The sequence below is a fragment of the Salmo salar genome, chromosome 09, assembly GCF_965601325.2.
Source record: "Salmo salar chromosome 09, fSalSal1, whole genome shotgun sequence".
NCBI classification, from domain to species: Eukaryota; Metazoa; Chordata; class Actinopteri; order Salmoniformes; family Salmonidae; genus Salmo; species Salmo salar.
In genome coordinates, this window is record NC_138299.1 from 124659888 (window position 1) to 124685856 (window position 25969).

Genomic DNA, 25969 nt, shown 5'->3' on the forward strand with positions numbered 1-25969 from the left:
GTCCTGACAGATTCTCTCGGTTTACATGAAGAATCTTTCCACGAGAGATTATATGGGCCACACTAAAAAGTAGTGCACTACTTGGTACGCGTACAACACTAACGGTCTGAGGACGTGATGTTGGACATGCTGAAGCCTATTAGGGACAGACATTTACCATTTCAATGGTTACGTCCACAATGGCACACTATTCCCTATGTAGTCCACCTTTTTTTTACTTTTATGATTCCGATCTTGTCTCATCGTTGCAACTCCCCAACGGGCTCGGGAGAGGTGAAGGTCGATTTCATGCGTCCTCCGAAACATGACCCGTCAAGCCCTGCTTCTTAACACCCGGCCTCGCTTAACCCGGAAGCCAGCTGCAGCAATGTGTCGGAAGAAACACCGTTCAAAGTGCCTTAGACCGCAGCGCCACGCAGGAGGCCAGTGCACTATTTTTGACCAGGGCATAAGGTTTCTTTTTGACCAGGGCATAAGGTTTCTTTTTGACCAGGGCATAAGGTTTCTTTTTGACCAGGGCATAAGGGAGCCCTAAAGTTTCTATTGACAGATACACAGTCTACAAAACATTAAGAAACACCTGCTCTTTCCATGACAGACTGCCCAGGTGAAAACCATGATCCCTTATTGATGTCACTTGTTAAATCCACTTCAATCAGTGTAGATGAAGAGACAGGTTAAAGAAGGATTTTTAAGCCTTGAGACAATTGTGACATGGATTGTGTATGTGTGCCATTGAACAGGGTATGGTAGTAAGTGCCAGTTGCACCGGTTTGTGTCAAGAACTGCAACCCTGCTAGGTTTTTCACGCTCAACAGTTTCCCATGTGTATCAAGAATGGTCCACCACCCAAAGGACATCCTGCCAACTTGACAACTGTGGGAAGCATTGGGCCAGCATCCCTGTGGGAACGCTTTCGACTCCTTTTGTAGAGTCCATGCCCTGAAGAATTGAGGCAGTTCTGAGGGCAGAAATGGGTGCAACTCAATATTTGGAAGGTGTTCCTAATGTTTTGTACGCTGTATATGGCTACAGCTGCTCCATTACGGTAAGCACATCTATGGTGATTTGTGTTCATGGTTGTAATTTCATTACTTAGAATCATGATCTTCAGTCATATCCTACTATGTATACATTAGTATTGTTTAAGAGTATACACATCTACATCTGGTACAGGGTTACTAGTTATCATCACACAGTAGATAGAAACAAATAAAAAGCCTTCACAGGGTATTGCTGCTACATACAAAACCTCTCTGTCCATGTCTTGATTCACTGCAGCCGTCATATTAAATAACTCACAAAACATGATTTAAAAAAAAAAACGATTTGTTACTATCACACAACAGCATTTGATGGACTCGTACCCACTACTGCAACACAGTGCAACCGACAGTCTGTTGCTTACAACAGCAACTACACTCCCCTCCAGATTTATTTGGACAGCAAAGCTAAACCTTTTCATTTGGCTCTAAACTCCAGCATTTTGGATTTTAGATCACATGATTCATGAGGGTATTTTCATACATATGTTTTAACATTTAGAAAGGAAAGCACTTTATCTAGCCCCCCCATTTTGAAGAATTCACTTAGTGTAAAATAATCAAAAGTTGAGCATTTGGCTACATATTCCTTGAACTCCGTGACTACATCAAGCTTCTGGCTCTACAATTTGTTGGATGCATTTGCAGTTTGTTTTGGTTGTGTTTCAGATTATGGGGGGAGGGGAATGGATGTGGATATGTAAACCCGCGAGCAACTGCGGCCCCTCGTGATGAGTTCATATTTTTGGTGTAGACATATTGTACGAGCGCACAATACCCACAAACACATTTTACATTTTAGTCATTTAGCAGACGCTCTTATCCAGAGCGACTTACAGTAGTGAACGCATACATTTCATGCATTTTTTTTAAATATTTTTTTTTGTACTGGCACGGGCATTCCCTGTGCCGTTTCAGAAAGTTGCAGGTAAATACGAATCACTGATGCATTTTGTTGTATTATGTTAATCTTAGGCAAATGAATACAGTGAGGGAAAAAAGTATTTGATCCCCCTGCTGATTTTGTACATTTGCCCACTGACAAAGAAATGATCAGTCTATAATTTTAATGGTAGGTTTATTTCAACAGTGAGAGACAGAATAACAACAACAAAAAACAGAAAAACACATGTCAAAAATGTTATCAATTGATTTGCATTTTAATGAGGGAAATAAGTATTTGACCCCCTCTCAATCAGAAAGATTTCTGGCTCCCAGGTGTCTTTTATACAGGTAACGAGCTGAGATTAGGAGCACACTCTTAAAGGGAGTGCTCCTAATCTCATTTTATTACCTGTATAAAAGACACCTGTCCACAGAAGCAATCAATCAATCAGATTCCAAACTGTCCACCATGGCCAAGACCAAAGAGCTCTCCAAGGATGTCAGGGACAAGATTATAGACCTACACAAGGCTGGAATGGGCTACAAGACCATCGCCAAGCAGCTTGGTGAGAAGGTGACAACAGTTGGTGCAATTATTCGCAAATGGAAGAAACACAAAATAACTGTCAATCTCCCTCGGCCTGGGGCTCCATGCAAGATCTCATCTCGTGGAGTTGCAATGATCATGAGAACGGTGAGGAATCAGCCCAGAACTACACGGGAGGATCTTGTCAATGATCTCAAGGCAGCTGGGACCATAGTCACCAAGAAAACAATTGGAGTAACACCACACCGTGAAGGACTGAAATCCTGCAGCGCCCGCAAGGTCCCCCTGCTCAAGAAACCACATATACATGTCCGTCTGAAGTTTGCCAATGAACATCTGAATGATTCAGAGGACAACTGGGTGAAAGTGTTGTGGTCAGATGAGACCAAAATGGAGCTCTTTGGCATCAACTCAACTCGCCGTGTTTGGAGGAGGAGGAATGCTGCCTATGACCCCAAGAACACCATCCCCACCGTCAAACATGGAGGTGGAAACATTATGCTTTGGGGGTGTTTTTCTGCTAAGCGGAAAGGACAACTTCACCGCATCAAAGGGACGATGGACGGGGCCATGTACCGTCAAATCTTGGGTGAGAACCTCCTTCCCTCAACCAGGGCATTGAAAATGGGTCGTGGATGGGTATTCCAGCATGACAATGACCCAAAACACACGGCCAAGGCAACAAAGGAGTGGCTCAAGAAGAAGCACATTAAGGTCCTGGAGTGGTCTAGCCTGTCTCCAGACCTTAATCCCATTGAAAATCTGTGGAGGGAGCTGAAGGTTCGAGTTGCCAAAAGTCAGCCTCAACCTTAATGACTTGGAGAAGATCTGCAAAGAGGAGTGGGACAAAATCCCTCCTGAGATGTGTGCAAACCTGGTGGCCAACTACAAGAAACGGCTGACCTCTGTGATTGCCAACAAGGGTTTTGCCACCAAGTACTAAGTCCTATGTTTTGCAGAGGGGTCAAATACGTATTTCCCTCATTAAAATGCAAATCATTTTATAACATTTTTGACATGCGTTTTTCTGGAATTATTTTTTTTTTTTTTGGGTGGGGCAAACGTACAAAATCAGCAGGGGATCAAATACTTTTTTCCCTCACTGTAAATGCTCTAAGTTCAATCCATTTTTTTATATTGTTGAATTATGTTTTAATGTCTGCATTCTGTAATTCTGTCCACATTCTATGCAACGCGGATTTTATAGGGCCCTAAGAAGTGTGTGTTGGGGGGGGTGGTTTAAACCCAAATGAACCCACCTGCCACTCTGTCGTAGTCCTGCTTGGGGTCATGCCAGTACATGCTGGGCGTTGTGCACCACTGGCGGTAAAGGCGGGTGTGCAGCACAGAGAGTGCCAGCAGCACCAGGAGGAAGCCCAACGCTGCTGCTGCCCACACCGCCTCGTCTGTCCGCGGAGTGGGCAGCATCCTGTCACTGAGTCCAGCCGCGGCGCCCCCTAGCGGAGCTACGGTCTCAGTGCACTCGCTGTGGCCCACCCTACCATCACAGTCTGCTCTCCTGTCCTGGCTGTTCGCCTGTGTGACAGCCAGCTGCTTGCGCCGACTCTGAGACAGAGGCTTTTTCCTCTTGGTTGGAGTGTTACGGGGCTGTGTCTCTCCCTCGTGTCTGCTGCTCCTCACCTTTCTCTCCTGGATGTCTCCCGTTTTCCTGCTCTGCCTCTTGTCCTCTGCTTCGTTCTGGTTCAGCCAGTCTGTTTCTCTCACTTTGCCTGGGGGCTCTTTTTCATTTGTGTAATTTTCTCTGCGGCGAGGTTAAGTCACTTTGAGTCCTTGGTCCGTATCTCTCTGTGTAACCCTCACTGTGGCTGGGCCCTGTGCTTCAGGTCTGTTCGGCACGGTTTTATCCAGGGTAGTCCTGCTGGTCTTGGTGACTGCTAGAGGCGGCACCACGGTGGTCCATCTCTCTTTCTCCCTCCCTTCGTTCCCGAGTGCAGCTCGGCTCTTGCGAACCCTCCCTCTCCTCCAATCTGTCACCTCCAGCCGTCCATCCAGCAGCAGAGAGAGGGTCTCCTCACAGCACTGCTTCAGAGACTGGTGATGATCAACAAATAGGCACACTCAGTAAATCATACAGTCAAATCATTCTACGACAGCTTCAGGACATCATGTTACTTTACACCAGTGCTATTCAAAGTCGGGGTCGCGACCCTGGTTGTGGGAAAATTCTAGTGGGTTCGCCAAATACCTAAAATGTATATATTTTCAGAGTACAGAATATTTTATGTATATTGGTTCTTTTAATTTGGATAAGAGAGATGAAAATGTAATGAATTGAAGGTCATTTGTTGATGTGAAACTCAAAATGTACAGATTTGAAGGTTGTTTCATTAGATTTGGGGTGGAATGGAGTCCCCAGAAATTCTGGCCCAGAAAATGTGGTCCCCACTGAAAAAGTTTGAATACCACTGCGTTACGCTGTCTTTCAAACGTTCAAACATGCAGTGCCCTCTCCTCTCTCTGTCTTCTGGCTCACCTTCTTTGGGTATGCGTGTTTGTGATCCGCAGGATGGGTCAACAGCAAGTTATACTTCCTGTTTGGACCCACATCGCCACTGTTACCTTGTGCCGCTGTCAACTGCAGCAAATCACAGACCTCACGGGGGGGTGGTCACCTGGGACAGCTCCAGAGTGCGACCCCAGGACACCAGCGCTGACGGCTTCAACAGGAGAGAGATTCAGTCACCACAGGGTAATGTTCAGTAGGCACCAAATGGAAAAAAACTGATAAGTGCTTATCCAATAAGAAATGCTTGTTTTCCTCGTTTTGTAACTGTGTACCCTAATGAACCCTCATTTCAATGACATGCCACTGAATATATGTGTTCTACTGTGTTCCCCATTGTTAGAAGGAACATTCTGGTGTCTTGTTTCACCGTCACGACTTTGTCTATGCATCTGTTGGGATTGCAATTGAATGCCCTGCTGTCACAATAGACATGTTGTCGTCTGTTTTCAGTGTACTCTATAATCAGGTTCAACTAAGCCCCTACGGAGTGCCATCGTGGGTTTTCTAGAATCCTATTGGGAAAGACATGGTTCCCTTGGGATTTTAGCACATCTATTGGGATATCAGCCAATTCACAAGCTAGTACAGAGTAGATGGTAAATTACTTCTACTGATATCTTAGTGTCAGTAAAGGTAACGTTTCCTTTGAGACTGTCTTTATCGTGTGTGTGTGTGTGTGTGTGTGACTCACTCACCCGGTGTGTGCTGAGGTCAGGGTGTGGCGTTATGATGTAGTCAGACAGACAGCAGTGGCCCAGGACAGACAGCAGGTCACTCTGACGAACAGGAGCACACGGATGGTACAGCAACACTGTTGCTCCATGCCACACACACACACACACACACACACACACACACACACACACACACACACACACACACACACACACACACATCAGTAGAGGCTGATTAGAGAGTTGGACAATCAGTTATGGCAATACTGGACTCATGAAAAATATTAGCTATCTCTGAGGTTGGTTGTGTGTGTGTGCGGTCATGGTTTTAGTGGTTACCTGCAGGTTGTTGAGCCAGCGTTGAGGGGGGCAGTACAGGTACTCTCCACTCTCTGCCCCTACAGTCCGGTGAGCTCCACTATACAAACCACCCACATAATGACAGTATAGCAAATGGAACCCAACATAGGAATTGACATTAAGCTCTCAGAGGCACTTGTCCATCATGCAGGTCAGGAGCTGTTTCTATTTATGGTTGTCACTTGCCCAGAAAATGTATTTGGCTGTTTACATACATTTATTACATTGTCACATTAAAGAGTTATTACAAAGTAATATTTAACAGCCTGTCATATTTAACTGACAATGAGATTTGACACAGGTTCCCAGGTGAGTGTGTATTTTGTGTACTTGGTGATGTAACACTTCCTGTGTGTGTGTGTGTGTCTGCAGCATCTTACCTGTTGGGGATAGTGTGATTGTAGGTGATGGGTGTGTCCATGCAGACGTGCTCAATTGGCTGAGGTCAGACAGGAAAAGACATACAGCAGACATACGTATCAGCGCCATGAGCCGATACAAATCTCATGAAGAGACCAGGCGTGATTTCTCATTCTGCATGTCAGAGGCATGCTTAGTTCTACATAATACATCTCTATGTGAACGTTCTGCAACGCTGTGCCCTGCTGAACGGGGCCCAGGATTAGGCGACGGTCAGCATCCTATCGTTCCAGACAGAAACACTGTGATATGTTGTCTTGTTGCTGCCTCTGAAGGATAAATCGTTTTTTTTTTTTTAAATGTATGATTGGATTACATTTAATTGAACAATCAGGTCATGTGTGGATCTTTGATAGTATTTTTGTGTAAAGAATCAGTCGCTCTAAAGACTCATCACTATCAGTTATAGCTACACTAAGGGGTTGGAAATAATGTGTTCATAACGAAAGATAATGCTATTCTGCTATTCTGTTTGACAAGTTGATTGATTTACCTGTGGGGGATACTTTGTGTCAATGCTAGGAATCTTCTGCAAACAGAGGAGAGAGATCTGGTTTGCACTGCAATGGATTTGCTCGGGGAAATGCACACAACAAATGCACAATATGAAGCCAACTGCACAAGATAAATAGGCTACATAATCAGAAATGCTCAAGTTTACATGTAACTCATGCTTACAGTAGTTTACTACCAGTCGGTTTGTATGTTATGTGGAACAGTGGTTCAATAGGTCAAGTGGTTAGCTCTATGGTTACCTGGGTAGTGGACTCAGGCCAGGAAATCACAGGACAGCTCCATACAACTGACTGGGGCAGGTCTCTCCCCAGCAAGAGCTGTCAGTCACAGAAAACACATCATACAGACACAAAACTGCCACAGTTTGCTTGCTGTCTAGAGTGGTAACATACAATCGATGGCACATATATTAATCATGTCATTGCATTGTGATAGCTATGGTTTTTCTTCATGGTCGTTGTTCAGAGCGTCTAGCAATTATACTCGATGCAGGCAATACAAAGTCAAGTGAAGTGACATATGGCAGTATAAAATAGTCCATAATGATTCAAAGTGTACCTTCCCATTGTCACAGGCTTGCCACATCGACCTAGCAGCACAAGACAGAACCAAGAACAGCCACAGTCCGGACAGCAGAGTCGCCACCCGTGGAGAAATTCTGCTGCACACAATGGAGAGTGTGCTAGTCACGGCGCTGTGATCATCTTCTGGGATGTATCATTTCAGGTCATCTCTTTAGCTAAATACATTTTGTTTTTCAGAACAACCATTAGTCAACATGTGGATCATCCCATCCATGTACCTCCCACGGCTAGGACCATCAGCGCGAGCTACTGTAAGCCATTAACACTGGCTACGGCAAATCAAAGGGGACATAAAATGTAGGTTCTTTGTCCATGGTTTCTACTAATTTCTTCCACATGGTGGCGCCAAAGTATCACGTAACCATCTGAACGCTGAACACTTGCGGGCAGCAAATTTGAGACCAGTGCCGGGCTGCCCGCAAATGTGTATGTGGAAATCCCTATGGGAAATCCACACCTCAAAATTAATCTTCAAAATGTGATTGATAGGATGAACAAATACTTTCAATTACAATTACATGTAGTGAGTAGGCTTATAGAATGTGGTGTCCTCTCACCATTCCCCAAATGTTTGACCAGAAAGGTTTTGCCTAAATGTAGGCAACCTTGCAACGAAAATGAGAGTTTCTATTGGACAAATTCAGGTAGGTTCCTCCCGTTTAGTTTGGTTCCTAGTGAATACACCCCAGTGTAAAATTGACTACATTTGATCCCTTCAATACTATACCAGGATGAATTTGATTGATTAGAAATTCTTTACCCACTTTAAAGCGCCAGGCAGCTACTTGCATTCTGTGCTTTTATACCACACAGCCCTACTCAATTCCGAATTTTATTTTATTATGTTATTTATTATTTTATTATTACACTAATTTGAAGGGGTGTCCACATACTTTATTCCATGGTCATTCGTAACTTTATTCAATGCATTAATTTGGTCAGGGCGTCCTCGTGCATTTAATTGTTAAATCTTATCATTGCGTATTGATGCCCATGCTTCAGCCTATTTATTAAGAGGCACTATGCTGCATCAGTTGGGCTACAGGTGATATAGCACACCTGCCTGATAATATGGACTAATATATGATATTGGGCTCATTTATAGAGGGGAAGTATTTATTTTAAATGGTGTCAATATCATTTACATTTTTATTCATTTTGGAGTAGAAAAATCAATGTCAGAAATGTCCAAAGTAATCAGCCTCTCTTATTCCAGGTTTTCCAACACAAGACTTGTACAATTTTATTCATGATATAAACTTCAGCCTAATTAGACCTGATTTCCTATAAGACCTCATTTGCGACGATGTCTTGTCTATATATCGTTGTCAAAACAAGTCCGAGGCGCTGCGTGCTAATGGTTAGTTCTGGTGAGCGATTGGATAGCATGCACTGCAGCACACTGGGCAGCTGTGTTTCAGATAATTGGATTACTGCCAGGGGTGGTTAGACTGCGCCAGGCAGTGGTCTCATGTGGGCATGAATGTAATCCAAAACCAACCTTCATGTAAATCGTGATGATCTCAGTTACACAAATCTCACAGAAATTAGCCTACTTACACTTTTTTGTAAATTTTAGCATTGGAATAAATGTTTCTGACTAATATCAATGCCACATAGGCCGTTTTCAACCAGAGAAGTTGATTTTTGCCTTCAGTTGTTGCTATTTAAAGTAATACATAAAAATATTGGTATTTGAGTTTTGATTGGGCTATATTGACTAAAATATCACCAAAGTGTTGGATGTACAGCTATTTCTTTTAAAATGCCCCAGACCCCCTTACAGGGTGTTGACCTTGGAACCCACATCCATACCCACACATACAGTCAAATTGTGCAATCGGCCCCAGCCTTTTGGGAGCCCTAAGCGAGATTTGGTTGGTAGGCACCTGTACTTTGCGTGCAAAACATTTGACTGCCCCCCTGGCTTGATGGCAGAGAGAAACATTTTAGTTTTACAGTTAATTTCCTGCAATTCTACACATTTTGCCAAGGAGCTTAGAGAAAATGTTGCAGTTTTAAAGCACGTTTTCTGCAGTTCTACACATTTTGCCATGTGGCGGAAGAGAATGTTTTACAATTTTTTAACTAATGTCATGCAATTCTACTCATTTTGCCATGGGGTGGAGAGCAGTTTTAAAGCATTTTTTTGCAGTTGTAAAGCAAATTTCCTGCAATTCTACACATTTTGCCATTACTTGTGCCATGTTAATATGATGTCTGAGTGAGGGGGACTAACAAAATCAATGGGGGCCCCCTGGAGGTCAGGCCCCCTTGACACGCCCCATCGGGCTAATTGAGTGGTGGACATAACAAGAGAGAAACTACTGATAGACAACCACATTTCGAAATTGCACCCTGTGTATTCTACTTTCCTAACTCTCAACAGTATATTTAATTATTTATTTATTATTCACATTTTTGGTCGTGGGCCTCGTTTTTGGAAATTGATCATCAGGCCTACAAAAGGGGGGCCAACCCTGCTTTATGGTCAGAGTGGGATCTCTGGTACTTTCAGAGAAATGGTCCAATTTGTAACCATTACCACAGAGCTAGGTGTTGTGGTGGAGAAAAAAAAACAGCCAGGCTTATCCATTTCCTCTGGGTTTTTTTATCCATTCCCTCAGATGTTTTATCTGTTACCTCAGATTTTTTTATGAATTTCCTCACTTTTTATTCGTGCCCTCTTCTTCTTATGTAGGCTACCATGACGGTCCTACTTGGCCATAGCATATTGCAGCCTAAATGTAATTCTATTTAGTTAATTACATGTTTCAAATGGTGATGAGCCTATTTACAGTTTGTGTTTCATTCCCTCATGTTCCCTCATTCCGTCAAGTTCCCATGAAGCTACAGTTGTAGTCGGAAGTTTACATACACCTTAGCCAAATACATTGGTCAGGGCTTTGTGATGGCCACTCTAATACCTTGACTTTGTTGTCATTAAGCCATTTTGCCACAACTTTGGACGTGTGCTTGGGGTCATTGTCCATCTGGAAGACCCATTTGCGACCAAGCTTTAATTTCCTGACTGATGTCTTGAGATGTTGCTTCAATATATCCACATAATTGTCCTGCCTCATGATGCCATCAATTTTGTGAAGTGCACCAGTCCCTCCTGCAGCAAAGCACCACCACAACATGATGCTGCCACCCCCGTGCTTCACGGTTGGAATGGTGTTCTTCGGCTTGCAAGCTTCCCCCTTCTTCCTCCAAACATAACGATGGTCATTATGGCCAAACAGTTCTATTTTTGTTTCATCAGACCAGAGGACATTTCTCCAAAAAGTACGATCTTTGTCCCCATGTGCAGTTGCAAACCATAGTCTCTCTTTTTTATGGTGGTTTTGGAGCAGTGGCTTCTTCCTTGCTGAGCGGCCTTTCAGATTATGTCGATATATGACTTGTTTTACTGTGGATATAGATACTTTTGTACCTGTTTCCTCCAGCATCTTCACAAGGTCCTTTGCTTTTGTTCTGGGATTGATTTGCACTTTTCACACCAAAGTACGTTCATCGCTACGAGACAGAACACGTCTCCTTCCAGATCGGTATGGCAGCTGCATGGTCCCATGGTGTTTATACTTGCGTACTGTTGTTTGTACAGATGAACGTGGTACCTGCAGGCATTTGGAAATTGCTCCCAAGGATGAACAAGACTTGTGGAGGTCTACAATTGTTTTTCAGTGGTCTTGGCTGATTTCTTTTCATTTTCCCATGATGTCAAGCAAAGATAGTCCTTGAAATACATCCACAGGTACACCTCCAATTGACTCAAATGATGTCAATTAGCCTATCAGAAGCTTCTAAAGCCATCTCATCCTTTTCTGGAATTTTCCAAGCTGTTTAAAGGCACAGTCAACTTAGTGTATGTAAACTTCTGACCCACTGGAATTGTGATACAGTGAATTATAAGTGAAATAATCTGTCTGTAAACAATTTTGGGAAAAAGTACTTGTGTCATGCACAAAGTAGATGTCCTAACCGACTTGCCAAAACTATAGTTTGTTTACAAGAAATTTGTGAGGGGTTGAAAAGCGAGTTTTAATGACTCCAACCTAAGTGTATGTAAACTTCCGACTTCAACTGTATAGGGGAAAACTGGGCTAAAATGTAACACGAGTTAGTTGTAACGGATAAGCCTACATGATTCAGTCTGTATCAAATCAATAGACTTTTTCACTGTCTATTACCAGAGTGTGCTTCTGTCTGGCAGTGTTTCACAGCGACTCATGCTACAAAACATGTTGCAGCAGGACACAAGATGCTCGCAAATGTGTTTCGAATTTTGGAATATTGACAAGTAGCAGTTGGGATGCAAGTGCACATCATCTCAATCCTCATTTTGCCCCAAACAGTGGCAGACTTGAGTGATCACTATCAAACACCAACAAGTGACCACTCAATAAAGGGCTTAGGGTCCAAGTGTGCTTTCAACACAACATTGGTGAGGTATTGTCTCACGTAAACAAGTCCGAGACAGAGTAATGTGGGCAGGTCTGTCTCACTGTCTGTAGGTTCTGTTACTACGTTTGGATAGAGCGCAATCAGCGCAGCTGTTTCTCTGTGCATGACAATTCTCTGTGCATGACAATTCTCGTGTTAGTGGGCATGATTGAAATCAAAACCCAATCCTCAATTGGATCTAGGAAAGTAATAGCTTCTGTAAATCTCTCAAATCTCAGTTTTGGAAAACACTGACTTTATGACCAAAATTATGCTATTTACACTTTGCGGTCACTTAAAAAAATTGAATCAATGTTTCTGACTAATGCAACATAGACCATTTTCAACCAGAGAAGTTGTTTTTGGACTTCAGCTGCCTTTTAAGTTAATTAGGTATTAGAAATGAGTCATTTCAAAACCATGTATCTATCTCTGTTGCATCCCTAGTTATAAATTATGAGGTTAACTGTATGGATAAAAGGCAACATTCTGATGCCCTCTTCATTGACTTGTCAAATGCTTTCGATACTGTTGATCACTCACTGCTAATTCAGAGGCTTTCCTCAATTGGCCTTGACCAGGCTGTATGTAACTGGTTTAAAGATTACTTGACAGATTGAGTTCTATGTGTATCTATTGATGGTGTTTTAATCAGGTTTCCTGGATATTACGAAAGATATCCCGCAGGGGTCGATTCTGGGTCCTGCACTGTTTACATTAACAATATTGACTTGTCTGTAAAAAACTGTAACCCTGCACTTGTATGCCGATGATACTGTTGTGCATGCTACTGCCCCAATAGTTGACCAGGCTCTATCTGAACTACAGTCTGCTTTCATTGTATTACAGAAAAACTTTATTGACCTGAAATTAATATTGAATGCAGATAAAACTAAGTATATGTTGTTCTCTAGAGCGCATAAAAATAAGCTTATGTACTTTGTATGGTGTCCATATTGATCATGTCCCTGCTTACAAATATCTGGGCATCTGCATAGATGAAAGCTGTCTTTTTAAAAAGCATATCGATAAGTTAGTAAAGACGCTGAGAATAAAAATGGGCTTCTTCTATAGAAATAGGTCCTGCCTCTCGCTAAATAGTAGGAAGCCGATTTATTTAGTCAACGTTCCTATTGATCCTAGACTATGGCGACCTCATCTATGTGAATGCAGCTGCCACTTCATTAAAGCTGTTAGATGCAGTTTATCACTGCATTCTCCAGCAGAAAGTTGGTTGGCCCTCTTTGATGTCATGTAGTTTGATACATTGCTATTTTTTCATTTATAAAGCCCTTTTACAAAAAGTCCCACTCTACCTAACATCTTTACTTTAGACATACACGTTACCACCTCCGGTCTCAGGGATGGCTAACTCTAGAAATTCCTTTGGTCTCTAGGGTGTTATGTAAATCAGCTTTTAGTTTTCTTGCACCTTATTTGTGGAACAATCTTCAAAATGTTCTTGAATTTGATGTTTTGGTGCCTCTCGTGCAATTCAGAAGGCTGATTGAGGACCTTATTACTGATGAATGTGTTTGTTTTTTATGACCTTGTTTTTCTTTCTACTTGCATTTTGTGGTCATATTAATGTGTGTATTTTCTGTCATTTATGTAATTCAGGGCTCGTCTGTAAAAGAGACCTTGGTCTCAATATGACTCCCTGATAAAATAAAGGTTAAATGAAATTAAAATAAATGTAGCCTACTAGCCAAGTGTTGTGAAAGGTAGACTACACAAATAGAATAATATGTTTTAACATTTACTGTACATAAAGAAGGGGTGGTGGCTTACTGAACTGTTAGAGTTAGACCAATGGTTTAAAGTAATACAGAAAAATATTGGTATTTGAGTTGTGATTGGGGTATATTGACTGAAATATCAAGTGTTGGATTTTCCCTGTAACATTCACCAGAAACAACCATTTCACAGCTACGATATGCTATTCCTTTAAATAAATGCCCCAGGATGCCCCAGGATCCCCCATTGACCCTGACCCCAAGTTATACCCTTGGTTGGCCTACATAACCCTTTAAATTCTAACCAAACAATGTCCATAATTTGCCCCTTGGCTGTAGTTGAGAGATCAATTTTAGCACTCCAAGATATCAAAATAAAAAATTGTATTCAGTGCAATACTGTGTGTCATCACTGACCATACTGACAGGTGTAATGTTTTGACAATTATATGTTTATACACTTATTGTTTTTTTTGTACCTCCATGTACTGTGAGAAGAGATAATACATTTGGACAAACTTACAAAAACATATTATATAGATCAGACATAATGTCACGTCCTGACCAGTGAAAAGGGTCATTTGCCATAGTAGAATGGTCAGGGTGTGGCAGGGGGGTTGTTTTGTGTGGTTTGGCGTTTGTTGTTTCTAGGGGAATTTGTTCTAGTTTTATATTTCTTTGTTTATTTCATTTTCCATGTTTGGCTGAGTATGGTTTTCAATCAGAGGCAGGTGTCTTTCATTGTCTCTGATTGGAAGCCGTACTTAGGCAGCCTGTTTTCCTTTGGGTTTTGTGGGTGGTTATTTTCCATTTAGTGGTTGTACCTGATGGAACTGTTGGTCGATTTTGTTATTTTGTAACGTGTTATTCATTAAAGAATTAAGAATGAGCACTATCCACGCTGCGCCTTGGTCTATTCAATACGACACTTGTGACACATAAACAATATATATTTTTTAAAGATATTAGGCTAATGTTCTACATGCAATGTGAAAGGTCAGCCCATTACTGTGAAAAACGGATTTACCTGTTCTGCACAGGCCTACACATTTAAACAACACAACACTCACACCTTGGCCGATGGCCATATAGAAGGAGTTACTATCGTTGTAACTCAGTCAGTTCACCATTTCACAGCAAACGACGAGGTGTAACTGGAGCGGCTGTTGAGTTGAATGGAGTTCAACAGACCCAAAGGTATGGTGATCATGCACTTTTAGTGACTTTTATAGATTACCGACATATGTTTAAAGCTTTATGTGGTGTTAAAAATGTAATGGGTCTCGTTCTTTAAGTATATTCCCCGGTAAAAGTAACAATAATTTCTCATTATCACCAACTGTATAATCTACTCCAGTCTACTTTATGCGTACATTTGAAACATGTAGATATATGACACTTGAAGCGGTGCACTGTTTTGTAAAGCTCTACAAATATGTCTTTTTCAGGGTCATGCAGGAGCGTGGTCAAAATAAACCTGAAGTAAAAGTCATGCAATTCTGTGCTGTTGTTGTCACTCAACATGCATAATTCAGTTATGTCAGTTATTCTACTTAGAACAGACAATATATAGATGTAGTCAATTTGTTTTGTGCATTATGGCTGCAAATGTACTCTGAGGTGAATGCATCATTACATGGGATAGAGTACAGTGTGAGAGATAAGGAAGTGCATTAGATAATGTTTCAACCATAATATTAATAGACTTATGCCATTCATACATGAACAGTTGGCCTACGCATGTTTTGATACTCTGGTTCTCGTTTTTGGATTGTGTTTAATATTGTTTGCACTGCAAAAGCCTCAGTCTGTAGGTGATTGGTACAATAGGATACAAGTCTAAGACAACTGAACAAATATTCTAACACATGCAATACAATAAACATTGATTTGTGAATGGAAAATATAATTGTGTATTAATCTATGCTGGTTTGTGTAGTTCCAGGGCCTGTAGATGGAGATGGAGTGGGGGGAGAGGGAGGACGAGTGGTCCTGAGCCCGCTGGATGAGATCCAGCCTGGGAGGAGTGAATGGGTGCTTGCAGAGCATGGAGGGTTAGGAGGGCTGTCGGCAACCGACACCACTAACGCAGCCAAGACAGAGCCCAAAGCCCCTGCAGGAGGATCTGGAAAGGTATGTCGGAGAGGGTCAGGTTCAATGGGAGGGCTGGGGAGACAATGAAAGTAGGCCAAAAATGTTGTGATGGGGGGAGAATATAGTGCACGTTTCTTTTCATGGTTTAGTCAAAGACTCTACAAGGAAAGCAACAATGGGTCAACTAGCGTGTGTGCTAGTGCATGCGTGCAGTATGAAAGCAATAGTATATTTAACATCTATTTTTACTCTGTCATATCCATCTGTCAGTTGTAACAATTACATTCTCTCTCTCTCCTTCAGGTTGACCTGTACTCATTTGACAGCTCCCAGACTTCAGACAGCGAGGATGAGGACAAAGGCAAGAAGGAAAAGAAAAAGAAGAAGCTAAAGAAGAGGAAAAAGAAGGTGAGTCGCCTAAGTGGTTCCAGTTTTAACATTCCTTACTTGGAATGTATTGCTTACTAGAGCCTCTCAAATTTGGTAAAAGAGACCCGAACGTAAATGCAGTGTCATGTCAGTGTGCAGTTTCAGAACTGTACGCTCTACACTACTCGTTTAGGGTGTAGTCGCTCCACAGCTGAGGATGGATTTTTTTATTTGACCTTTATTTAACTAGGCAAGTCAGTTAAGAACAAATTGTTATTTACTATGACAGCCTACACCGGCCAAACCTGGATGACGCTGGGGCAATTGTGCGCCGCCCTATGGGACTCCCAATCACGGTCGGTTGTGATACAGCCTGGACTCAAACCAGGGTCTGTAGTGACGCCTCTAGCACTGAGATGCAGTGCCTTAGACCGCTGTGCCACTCGGGAGCCCCAAAAACATAGATGTATTTTGTTATTGTGTTTGCAGTAACCTATTGGAGAGTGGCTATCTGTTACCTGTCTGTCATCTCTAAGTATGTTATCTAGAAATATTGGGGGTTTTTTAATAGTGGGGCATTCTGTAAGACCCTTTTTAAATGCAATAGAGAAGCATATCCATTACATTCACGCATGAAAGGTGAAGTAGGAACTAACCAAATAGGTGAGGTATCTACTGACATGTACTTTAGTGGTGTCAATTATGCAATAACCTCTTTATTTTTCTTGTACACAGGATTCCAGTTCATCCTCTTCCTCCTCCTCCTCCTCTGACAGCAGCTTTTCAGACATTGAAGTAAGCTATGCAAATCTCTTAACATGTGACCTAATGTTCATCAGCATCACAACAAGATCTGGGCTTGATTGAGCGTGTATTGTGCAATGGAACAAATAGAAAAGTCACACAAGTGTGAACCCTGCCCATCTGGCAGTCCAGTCTAAAGCTGCCTGTTTGGAATGAGTCACTGAACAAACAGAGAGAGAGAGAGAGAGTACGTTTTGGTTGGATTGGGCTGTGTTTAGTTTTAGACAAATATCTTGTTCATGCGAAGCCAAAAGGAGACTTGAATCCCCCAATGACACAATTAAAGTGAAAGGAAGCCAAATTGCTTTATAGAGCGTGTTTTGGCAAAGATGGTATCTAACCTGAAACCAATCCAATGTTGCTTTAATCCTGAGAATTCTCTTGTCAAGCGTATCCAAATTAGGTTTCTTGCCATAGCACACAGCTTAATAAAGTGGATGTAGTATCATCTTACTATGCCACATTGGGCTGGGCAGTTTTTATTTGATAAAAATGTGACTAATGTAATTGCTTTATTTAATCTTACTCTTCTCACTTTTAGATGTCCAATCATTTAGATTTGTCTTTCATACAAGGATAAAAATGTGAATCACATTTTTTGGGAAATTTGTCTTGGGAAATGAGTGCACCTGTTTATTCGAATGTGAAATAAGTTAATTTGTTAAGATTTGCTTTGATTATCGAATGCAGGTACTTTGATGCCACAATAGAAACTCAACCGCCAGCACTGTATGCTGGTCTGGAACAACGGCACTCTGTTCTGTCAGCGTTAGTAAGCAGGAGACACAGGTTTCATTGCTTGAGATATGTGGGGTTGAAAAATGAGCTGAAAGACTAAAAGCCTCAATGAAACCCATATGGTAGGCATGCTGTGACCCTCGGGACCCAGATTTAAGATAGGCATAGGAAACACACCCAGTCATAACCTGTTGAGCTGGTGCCCACATGATCAGGAATCAGAGAGGTCCCTTACCACTCATGTGGTAGGGATTTGCTTACTCTCTGGAATATGCACTGATATGATCTGTCAAAACACTCAAACTAACAAACAAACTAACAATTATGCATAAGGTGGATGTACCTGTATGTGAATGGTGTGTGCGTGGCTGCGTGTGAATGGTATGTGGGTGTATGTGCGTGCGTGTGTGTGTGTATAAGTAATTTATTAGTCATGATTGTTTATTTCTGTTGAATGAACCTTTTTGTCACGGCAGGTCCTGGAATAAATCTTTGTTTACACCCCAATATGCCTTGAAAGGAAAGTACACCCAGTGACCTAAAAGGAGATGTAGCCAATGTTCCTACAGGCGCTTTTGTCCAACCTGTCAGGGTATATTTTTTGTTCTGATATGTTAACGTTAGATGAATGAGTCAAACTCGCTGTGAGTGTAGTAACTTCTGTCTGCAGGATGAGAAGAAGAAAAGGAAGAAGGCAAAGCAAGAAGGCGCTGGGGATATCATAGTACACGGTGGAGCCTTCATATCTGAGCCTGGTGAGTGAGTCAGTTAAGAACAAATTCTTATTTTCAATGACGGCCTAGGAACAGTGGGTTAACGGCCTTGTTCAGGGGCAGAACGACAGATTTTTACCTTGTCAGCTCGAGGATTCGAAGTCCAACGCTCTAACCACTAGGTTACCTGCCGCCCCATGTGTGTTTGTGCATGTGTACTGAAAGCTACGCACTGTAGTAAATGACTGTCTTTATACACAAATGACCCTACCTTGTAACCTGTGGTGGAAAAAGTACTCAATTCTCATACTTGAGTAAAAGTAAAGATACCTTAATAGAAAATGACTCAAGTAAAAGTGAAAGTCACCCAGTAAAATACTACTTGAGTAAAAGTCTAAAAGTATTTGGTTTTAAATATACTTAAGTATTAAAAGTAAAATGTAGTTGCTGAAATATACTTAAGTATCAAAATATTTAAAAAATCCTTATTAAGCAAACCAGACGGAATAATTTCATTTTAATTTTTTATTTACGGATAGCCAGAGTCACACTCCAACAGTCAGACATCATTTAAAAACCAAACATTTGTGTTTAGTGAGTCTGCTAGAGTCTGTGCGTGAATTGGACCATTTTCCTGTCCTGCTAGCCATTCAAAATGTAACGAGTACTTTTAGGTGTCGGGGATAATGTATGGAGTAAAAAGTACATTATTGTTTTTAGGAAAGTAAAAGTTGTCAAAAATATAAATAGTAAAGTACAGATAAGTACTTTAAAGTATTTTTACTTAAGAACTTTACACCACTGCTTGTAACCAAATATTACACCTACCTGCCTACTGCTCAAGTGACACATTCACCTCAATTCACATATGTATAGACACCATGGTTATGGCACGATTTGTTTTATAATAAAGCAATGGAATATGGGTAGGCGAGGGTGTGGTAGGTGGGTAATCACAGTCTAAAGAGCATGTATTGATTGCAATTTTACAGTTGATTGTACTTTTGTTGACTGTTGGCATTTTATCTAACCATGTGCATTGTTTATGTTCAATCAATCATCGTTATACAGAAACACCACAGAATACACAGAACAATGATACTATTCTAAATATTATATTCTTGTTCACTAAAACATATTGACATGCTGTTTGCAGGGCTTGAAGGCTGCACTGATCTAAACCATGAGGAAACACAGAAAAAGAAGACAGATGATGTAAGTGGGTTTCATAACTTGTTGTGTCATTTCTTATCATCATCATGGCCAATTTCCTTTTCCAGGAGTGTGTACAGTAACAAGAAGCGACATTAAGACTCTATATCGCAGAGTAAGTCCGCGTTTACTTCAATGTTACCGTGGCAGTATTTAGAACATGCATTTTTGTCCCCACCTCTTAGAATTCAGGCTCAGACATTGAAGAGGACAAGCAGAAGAAGAAGAAGAAGAAGATGAAGAGGAAGATGAAGAAAGTATGTACTGTACCTCTCCTGTATCAGGTGGTAACGTGTGAAATGTCTCATGAAAGAGGTCCTATTCGATGTTCCTGTTTTCTGTCTCTCAGGATTCCCGTTCCTCTTCTTCATCTTCCAGCTCATCATCCTCTTCATCATCCTCGTCAGACAGTGAGGAAGAGAAGGAGAAAAAGAAGAAGAAAACCATGAAGAAGAAAAAGGTTTGATTTCAACATGACATCAGAGAAATGTGTGGTGCCCATTTTGTCTATACAGCACACTAACTATTTGTTCGGATTATTTTTCAGGATTCCAGCTCCTCATCGTCATCCTCCTCATCGGACAGCGACAAGGACAAGAAGAAGAAGAAGAAGAAGAAGAAAAAGAAGAAGAAGCAAAAGAAAAAGGTAAGGAAATGTCTCATTGCACCATTGTGGCCAAACAATATCAAAGTGTTATAAACTGGATATCATTCCTCAACCAAATCAGCAAATCTGACTGAAACCTTACAATATGACCTGACATTATTGTGAAACATTTACCTGACGTCCTGACTCATGGACATTTCTCTTCTAGGATTTTGGCTGTTCCTCCAACAACGAGGCTGACAAAAATAAGGTAATATACAGTACCAGATTAGGAGTTCTAGCGTGTTGGTAGCATGGCAAAAACATTGAAAGCTGTTTTTAAAATGAGTCTAAAGTTACATTTGTTCTGTTCTGTTGTCTTTGGGAACAGGGAGAAGAGGGAGACGGACAGGGCAAGGATGAGTACAGCTGTTCTGCTGGCGTTTCAGCAGCTCGTATGTCATTTCTTCTTTTCAAATGTCACAACATGTCTTTTCACAGCATGTTCTACATGCAAAGCTATTCTCATCCTCGTCATTGTAAACAGAACATCACATCAGATCTTTCATGTTCATTTATCTAACGTCAATAAACATGTCCACAATGGACGCCTATCTACTTGGTTTCACTGGGCAGAAAAAATGGCAACAAGAAATGATGACCGAACCCATGTATCTCTGCAGGCGAGGAGGGTGCCGGACTGGAGGGCACCCTGGGACAGAAATCATGTCAAGGAAAAAAGAAGAAAGATGAGAAGAAGAAGAAAGACAAGAAGAACAAGAGAGACAAAAAAAAGGACAAGGTGAGGTCATCGAGGTGCATGACAACATGCACCTCATGCACCTCAGTTTTAACCTTGAAACATGTCACGTGCTGAAGCGGAAATGGTCATAATGTGGTCCATCAATGGTCATAATAAGCATGATTAGCTTATTTTACATGCATCTCTTAACCTATATCAACTGTTAAACTCTGAGCGGTTGTTTTGGACCCAGTACAGCGTCGGCTCAGCTTAAGTGGTACGCACTCCGTGGGAAGAGCAGGTGTTCCTAATGTTTTGTACACTCAGTGTGTATTTATTTAGCTTTTCCTTGCCTGCTGTTGCTCTGGCTCTGTAATAGTCAATTGGTTAATGTACACCCGTATCAGAAGCCCACGGTTATTACCTTTCTAACAGTACTAAGCGTGTGTTTGTAAGACTTATAGTTTTGAAATCGAAATGTATCTAATGAAGGTAGTTGACAATATATGTGTCGCTTAGAAAATGTCAGCAGAGAGCGTCCGAGATTAACAGGTTAAAGTTTCAAAGGAATTCAACCTCTCACTCTTTCTCTGGGCTCTGTGTCAGAGTGATGGTGGTGACAAGGTAAACACAAACATATCTACAGACAGACACTCCTCTCCTCAATTTGAATTGAAACTCTCTGTATCCACTGAATGACTGTGTCTGTTGTAATACCCTCTCCCCTATCACAGCGCAAGAAAGGCAAAGGAAAGGAGGGTGGCGCAACAGCTGAATGGATTTGTAAGTATATCCAAATAGAATTGTCTCAGAAGAGATATGGGGATTATGAAGGGGAAATCTTGAGGATGATAAAGTCTTCCTTCCCGTGACCAAAGGTGGTGGAGATGTTCCTGAAGGAATGGAAGCTGGAAATATGAGTGATGACGAGAGAGACGGAGGCAAGAAGAAAGAGAAAGAAAAGAAGAAGAAGTTGAAGAAAAAGAGGAAGGTACTCAACTCAGTTCCCATTGGCTCCCTGTGCTACAGTACAGACAACCTTTCCCACAAGTATTTAGCTGAGCTGTGTTATTCTGCCCTAGGACTTGAGCTCCTCTCCAACAGTGTAATGTATTGAGCTCATGTATTTAATTAAGTAATATAGCTGTAATTAACCTACTGAGTGTTTTTTTCAATTGAAGAACTCTGGCTGTTCATCAACCTCTTCATCCTCGGATAGCTCTTCCTCTTCAGACAGCGAGGATGACAAAAAGAAGAAGAAAAAGAACATGAAGAAGAAATCTGAGGTTTGTGGTTCCAAACTAGCAACTACATTGTTTACTATGGTATTGTTGGATGGTCCACACCATCCCAATATGACTGACGGATTGGACACTCTGTCTTTGCCACAGGATTCCAGTTCTTCTTCCTCCTCCTCCTCCTCCTCTGATAGTGAGGAGGAAAAGAAAAAGAAGATGAGAAATCCATGTGTTGTATGATTTAACACAAAACAAGCTTATTGTTTTTGTTGACTCACTATTGACTGTGGTAACTTCTGGATCACAATAAAAGTGTGTAACACCATAACTAAAACTATGGCCATCTATAGCCCTATGACAGACATCTGTCCTAGAAAGATGTTAAGTACTTCATAGTGACCTGCTTTTTGTTGTTGTCCCTCAGGATTCTAGTTCTTCATCCTCTGACAGCTCCTCATCCTCCTCCTCTGACAGCGATGGTGACAAAAAGAAGAAGATGATGAAGAAGAAGAAAAAGAAGAAGAAAAAGGTAAGTGCAGCAATGAAATGTCGATATTGCCCTAGCTACTCCGTTGGCTATTGCATTCCTTTTGGCTCTATCTCCTCAGCATTACAGCACGGAAGCAAAGGCAGACATGTTAAAAAGCTTCTTCTTCTTTGGAAAACACAGGATAGATGTCTGATTTAAAGTTTTGTCTGTTTCAGGATTCCAGCTCTGATGATTCAGATAGCGAGAAAGACAAGAAGAAGAAGAAGAGGAAAAAGAAGAGGAAGAAAACGGTGAGTGCCGATGCATACAGATGTTATTTTGAGAAACCCAGGGTGCAGGGTTATGGTTAGAAGCCCACTGGTAAGGGAATTAATTACACTCTCTTCATTTTTGGGGGGGACAGGATTCCTGCTCATCAGACAGCGAAGACAATACGAAGAAGAAGAAGAAGAGGGATAAGAAGAAGGTACGTTTTCTTCTATTGTTTGTCTTGGGGGAGGGTCTTTTCAATTTTGAAAGATATCGGCAATATCAAATGAAATTGTTCTTGTGTGTCCAGGACAATTCTGTCAGCGAGGAAGACAAGAAAAAGAAGGAGAAGAAGAAAAAGAAGAAGGATAAGGTGCGTTTTCTACTGTGCTGTCTTGGGGAGGGTCCATTTTTTAAAGAACAGTTAATTTGCGATATCTTATGACAAGAATATTTATCTTGTGTGTCCAGGACTCTGACAGTGAGGAAGACAGGAAAAAGAAGAAGGATAAGAAGAAAAAGAAGAAGGTAATGTTTCAAATGTCTGTCTTGAGGAGGGTATTTATTAAAATGTTTTATTTTGAAAGAGCAGTTCATTTGAGATATCTAATGACCTCTGGATGACCAGCATATTTCTATTTGTGTCCAGGACTCATCTGACAGCGAGGAAGACAAGAAAAAGAAGAAGAAGGACAAGAAGAAGCATAAGAAGGTAGGTTTTTTATTGGGTGTAAAACACAATTCTAATTGAAATAACTGTTCATTTGAGATATCTAATGACAACTGAATGAGCTGAATATTTCTTATGTGTGTCCAGGACTCATCTGACAGCGAGGTTGATAAGAAGAAAAAGAAGAAGAAGAAGAATAAGAACAAGGTATGTTTTTTAATTGACTGTCTTGGAGAGTGATCCTCAAACTAACAACAGTAACTATCAGAATGTGACTGTGGAACGTTCCTCCTGTGTACCCAGGACTCTTGTTCTGACAGCGAGGAAGATAAGAAAAAGAAGAAGGATAAGAAGAAGAAAGACAAGAAGAAGAAAGACAAGACGAGGAAAAAGGTAAGTTATTTATGAGCCCCTCTATGAGTTTTGAGCCCAGTGCACATAGTTGAGGCTAATAATATAAGATTGTTATGGATCAACATATACTGTATTTTATGTGTGTCTAGGACGACTCCTCGTCTGGAAGTGATGACGATAAGAAGAAGAAGAAGGAGCAGAAGAAGAAGAAAGAAAAGGTAAGTCCCCATAAAAGTAAATGTTATTTGGCGATGAACAACAGTGAGGTAAACACTGGAATCTGACGGACCATGTCCTCTGTTTGCCCTGTAGGGCTCCTCTTCTGGAAGTGATGATGATGAGGAGAAGAAAAAGAAGAAAGACAAGAAGGTAAGTACCAAGAAAGTAAATGTTATTTGGAGATGCACATGATACTGAGTTGAACACTGTCTTTCCTCCGGACGTGAGAAGGACAAGAAGACGATAAAAAAAGTTAGGGAAATTCCTGGTAGACTTTTGTTGTGTATACAAACAAACATGTGATACAAAAATAGCTTAGAAACTCATTCTCCTTAAATGTACATTGGTCATTTTTGTTGTTGTAGGACTGTTCCGATGTTGAGGGAGAATCTAAGAAAAAACAGAAGAAAGATGACAACAAGAAAGACGTAGGTATCAGGAAGTGAATATTGGAATTCTATGCAAAGAGAAAGCCAAACCCTCAAGGTTTTCCCTGGTGTAGTCCAATCATCTCCTCAATGTCTCAGTTCAAAGCAGGTATTTAGGACAGCTTTGAAGTAAAAGCCACTCATAGGTGCGAGCCTGGGAGAAGAGTTTCATTAAAACATATCAGTTCCATTCTAATAACATCCCCTTTATTCCCTTTTAGGATGGACCTGAGAATGAAAAGTGTGGAGAGCTGAAGAAGGAGGGGAAACATGCAGGTGGCTTGGTGATGGGAGGAGGGTGCATGGATACAAAACCATCTGACGAGGGATCAGCTGTTTCTCCAAAACCCACCCTGAAGTTGGAATCCTGGGGGCTGTTGGCGGACGCCAGACCCAACACTCGCCATGAGTTCCTTTATAGCTCCTCATCCTCTCTCAGTCCCAGGGATATCAGCCCCTCCCGCCTGCCACTCAGTCCCATGGAGGCCCTGATGGGGAACCCAGCCAAGACCAGTGATGGTGACCCACTGACCGGGAGAGGACCAGCCAGCAGCAGACCCACACTGCTCAAATCCATTGATCTGTTCAGGGGCCCTAAGCCTTATCAGCCTTAATTAACATGGAGATTGGAAAATAGGTCAAGATGATTCATGCTCATTACAATCAGGTGTACAGGCTGAAAAGTGATCAAATGTAGAACATTCTGTCAGAAATAAAGAAATCATGTCAATAGGTACAATTTTGTGAATCTCTTTTCCAACTGAAGCTGGTCAACTTTTACAATGAATAATCTTTTGGCTCTTTGGAAACCTCACGTGTCAGAAGGTGGGTATAGCTGGTGCATGAAGTCAGGCGCAGGAGAGCAGAATGAGTGAGCAACGTACTTTACTCAAAATAAAGGCACAAGGTAACAATACACTTGACCAACAATAAACGGTAATCAATTACGCACGGGTGAAAACGACACCCGTCGAAATACCAGCCATAACGTACCGAATGAACATAGAAACAATCACGGACAAAAACATAGGGAAAACAGAGTTAAATACATAAACATGTAATTGGGGAATGAAACCAGATGGAAAATGAAAAGTGGATCGGCGATGGCTAGAAGACCGGTGACGTTGACCACCGAACGCCGCCCGAACAAGGAGAGGGACCGACTTCGGCGGAAGTCGTGACAGTACCCCCCTTGACGCACGGCTCCAGCAGCGCGCCGACACCGGCCTTGGGGACGACCCGGAGGGCGAGGCGCAGGGCGATCCGGATGGAGACGGTGGAACTCCCGCAGCATCGAAGAGTCTAACATGTCCTCCACCGGCACC

At 41.6% G+C, this 25969-nt stretch overlaps 2 protein-coding genes across 7 annotated transcripts; one reads left to right on the forward strand and one right to left on the reverse strand.

The window, feature by feature from the left end:
- Window positions 1-1122: 1122 nt before the first annotated feature.
- On the reverse strand, window positions 1123-7862 carry LOC145858068 (uncharacterized). Its single transcript, XM_082956195.1, has 8 exons — window positions 7531-7862; window positions 7212-7289; window positions 6950-6985; window positions 6417-6475; window positions 6016-6094; window positions 5698-5813; window positions 4970-5153; window positions 1123-4527 (listed from the first exon to the last, which is right to left on the reverse strand). Exons 1-6 carry the CDS (start codon window positions 7555-7557, stop codon window positions 5727-5729), a joined length of 366 nt encoding a protein of 121 aa, XP_082812321.1. The 5' UTR covers window positions 7558-7862; the 3' UTR covers window positions 1123-4527; window positions 4970-5153; window positions 5698-5726.
- A 6935-nt stretch (window positions 7863-14797) lies between these two features.
- On the forward strand, window positions 14798-25383 carry LOC106612646 (uncharacterized). Of its 6 annotated transcripts, none has more exons than XR_014378878.1 (27): window positions 14798-14935; window positions 15678-15871; window positions 16136-16240; window positions 16937-16996; window positions 18414-18498; window positions 19613-19671; window positions 19854-19925; window positions 20018-20128; window positions 20216-20314; window positions 20484-20525; window positions 20646-20709; window positions 20938-21056; window positions 21731-21779; window positions 21875-21987; window positions 22178-22282; window positions 22659-22763; window positions 22940-23014; window positions 23128-23190; window positions 23284-23346; window positions 23445-23501; window positions 23623-23685; window positions 23791-23850; window positions 23947-24036; window positions 24147-24215; window positions 24310-24366; window positions 24582-24753; window positions 24866-25002. XR_014378878.1 is itself a non-coding variant. In XM_082956196.1 (27 exons), the coding sequence occupies exons 1-27, from the start codon at window positions 14914-14916 to the stop codon at window positions 25256-25258; spliced, it is 2457 nt and encodes an 818-aa protein (XP_082812322.1). In that variant the 5' UTR covers window positions 14798-14913; the 3' UTR covers window positions 25259-25383. The 6 variants fall into 6 exon arrangements, 5 of the variants coding, with proteins under 5 accessions (XP_082812322.1, XP_082812323.1, XP_082812324.1 ...); XM_082956196.1 differs by having other exon boundaries at window positions 24582-24644; window positions 24866-25383; XM_082956197.1 differs by having other exon boundaries at window positions 23623-23662; window positions 23789-23850; window positions 24582-24644; window positions 24866-25383.
- The last annotated feature ends 586 nt before the right edge of the window (window positions 25384-25969 follow it).